The sequence below is a fragment of the Eurypyga helias genome, unplaced genomic scaffold (genome assembly GCF_000690775.1).
Source record: "Eurypyga helias isolate BGI_N326 unplaced genomic scaffold, ASM69077v1 scaffold20697, whole genome shotgun sequence".
NCBI lineage: Eukaryota > Metazoa > Chordata > Aves > Eurypygiformes > Eurypygidae > Eurypyga > Eurypyga helias.
This window is the reverse complement of record NW_010261401.1, coordinates 20759-22870: the sequence shown is the minus strand read 5'-3', so window position 1 is coordinate 22870 and position 2112 is coordinate 20759. Positions and strand designations below refer to the sequence as shown.

The window sequence follows — 2112 nt, the reverse complement described above, 5'->3', positions numbered from 1 at the left end:
CAGCCGCAGACGGAGACTTTGGCCTCCCAGGTGACAAGACGGGTCCCAGCAGTTCCTGGGCAGCAAACCGGTCCCAGCACCTTTTGCGCCCAGCCCCGGCTGTCCCCAATCCCAACCCGCAGCCCCGGCGCCCACCTGAGCACCACGAAGCAGGTCTTCCACTGCTCTTTGCCCAGGTAGGAGGTGCCGGCCTTGTAGTGCAGGATGCCGTCCTTGGTGACCGCCTGCTCCCCAGAGGCGTAGCTGTTGTGGGCAGGTCCCAGCGCCTCGTCCATGGGGTCTTCCCAGTGAACGAGGCCGTAGAAACGCACCACCACGTCACAGGCCTGGGAGAATCGGGGGGAGAAGTCAACAGGAGGGAGTCTCCCGGGAGCCACTGCCACGCGGGGAGATGGCTGCGATACCCACTCACCTCGCGCTTGGACTCCTGCGCCACGAACTTTGCGAGCGCCAGTTTCTCCATGGTGGCGTCTGTGAGGATACTGGGGTATGGGGGCTCCCGGCACCCTTTGATCATGGCTGACTTCAGGGACACCAGGAAGAACCTGAGAGGGAGACAGACATCTCTAGTAAGGCCAGGGCAAACAGCCCCCTCAGCCCCTTCACACGCTCCGCTGCCAAAAGGGGCTTCCCCTCAGGGTGGGCCTCTGCTCTCCCAGACCAAAGGGTCTTGAAACCCACCCACCCCCCAAAGGTTGCAAAGGCCAGGAGATGCTCCAAGGGCTGGAGTCCCTCTGCCATGGGGACAGGCTGGGAGAGTTGGGGACATTCAGCCTGGAGAAGGGAAGGCTCCGGGGAGACCTTATAGCACCTTCCAGTGCCCGAAGGGGCTACAAGGAAGCTGGGGGGGACTTTTTACAAGGGCCTGTAGTGACAGGACAAGGGGTAACGGGTTTAAATTGAAAGTGGGGAGGTTTAGATTGGATATCAGGAAGAAGTTCTTCCCGCAGAGGGTGGGGAGGCACTGGGACAGGTTGCCCAGAGAAGCTGTGGATGCCCCATCCCTGGAAGTGTCCAAGGCCAGGCTGGATGAGGCTTGGAGCAACCTGGTCTAGTGGAAGATGTCCCTGCCCATGGCAGGGGGGGTGGGACTGGATGGGCTTTAAGGTCCCTTCCAACCCAAACCACTTTGTGATTCCATGAATCTATGAAATCCGAACCCCAGGAAGGCAATGGGTGAGACTGGGAGGTGGATGCTCATCCCAACACAGATCCCAGAATGATCATCCAGGCCCTAAAGAGGTCACCTCCCTGCACTGACAACACGCTGGGACCTGGGAATGTGGCTTGAAACTCGTCCCTACTCATCCCAAGTGACACAAGGACACGACGTCTGTGTGGCTGAGCCCCGAGGCCATCAGCCCGAGGGACAGGGTGACTGCTGTGTATATCCAGGGAAGACACGTCGGGCTTATCCGCGCTCAAGGCATCTCCAGGTGCCTGCAGGGTGTAGCCAGCAGCATCAAACCAAACTCCAACCCCCACCGGTGGCAGGACTTTGTCGTGAAGGGCCGTCACCAGAGCCTCCCGTGTTCCCCAAGTCCCACTGGGATCCAGGGTGCCAGCCGGGGGTCCCGCTCCCCGGGTTCATCACCCGGTCCCTGCTTACTCGGTGAGAGCCACGTCCGCGGTGTCGAGCAGGAACTGCTTCCTCCGATTGGTGCACACCAGCGTCACCGTCTGCTGATCCAGCCCCACCTGTGCCACACACGACCCGTTAAGGAAGCGCGGCAGGGGCCACGGGGGGGCGAAGCGGGGCCGAACCCAGCGTTTGGCCCCAAGGGAGAGGGTTGGTGATCACTGTGCTGCCCGTGCAGACAGGAACTGGGCACCGGCAGAGGTGGCACCAGAGGGGGGTCACTTCTAACTCCCCCAAAGATTCACTGGTCAAAACACTCTCCGTGGACAGAGCGCCCCACTGAAACACCCCACGGTGATGCCCCCAACAACCCTGCGGCTGGAGAGGTGAGGAGTGACCCCCCATCAGCCTCCCGCTCCTGCCGAGGGCTGACCTGACCCAGGCTGCACTCACCGAAACGTAGTCCAGCTCGTTATAGGGAACGGCCTCCTCCACCATGTACGGCTTCTTCGCTGCCCCCCGGGACACCCCGC

At 61.7% G+C, this 2112-nt stretch overlaps 1 protein-coding gene across 1 annotated transcript in view; it reads right to left on the bottom strand.

Moving 5' to 3' along the window:
• PLEKHM2 (pleckstrin homology domain containing, family M (with RUN domain) member 2) overlaps positions 1 to 2112 on the bottom strand; it is a gene marked incomplete at its 3' end in the record, with an annotated part of 17710 nt that overhangs the window by 686 nt on the left and 14912 nt on the right. Inside the window, exons 13-16 of the mRNA XM_010155371.1 lie at positions 2033 to 2099; positions 1610 to 1698; positions 413 to 545; positions 117 to 326 (exon numbers count right to left, since the gene is read on the bottom strand). Of these exons, the coding sequence (XP_010153673.1) occupies positions 117 to 326; positions 413 to 545; positions 1610 to 1698; positions 2033 to 2099 (499 nt within the window). The remainder of the gene's footprint in view (positions 1 to 116; positions 327 to 412; positions 546 to 1609; positions 1699 to 2032; positions 2100 to 2112) is intronic.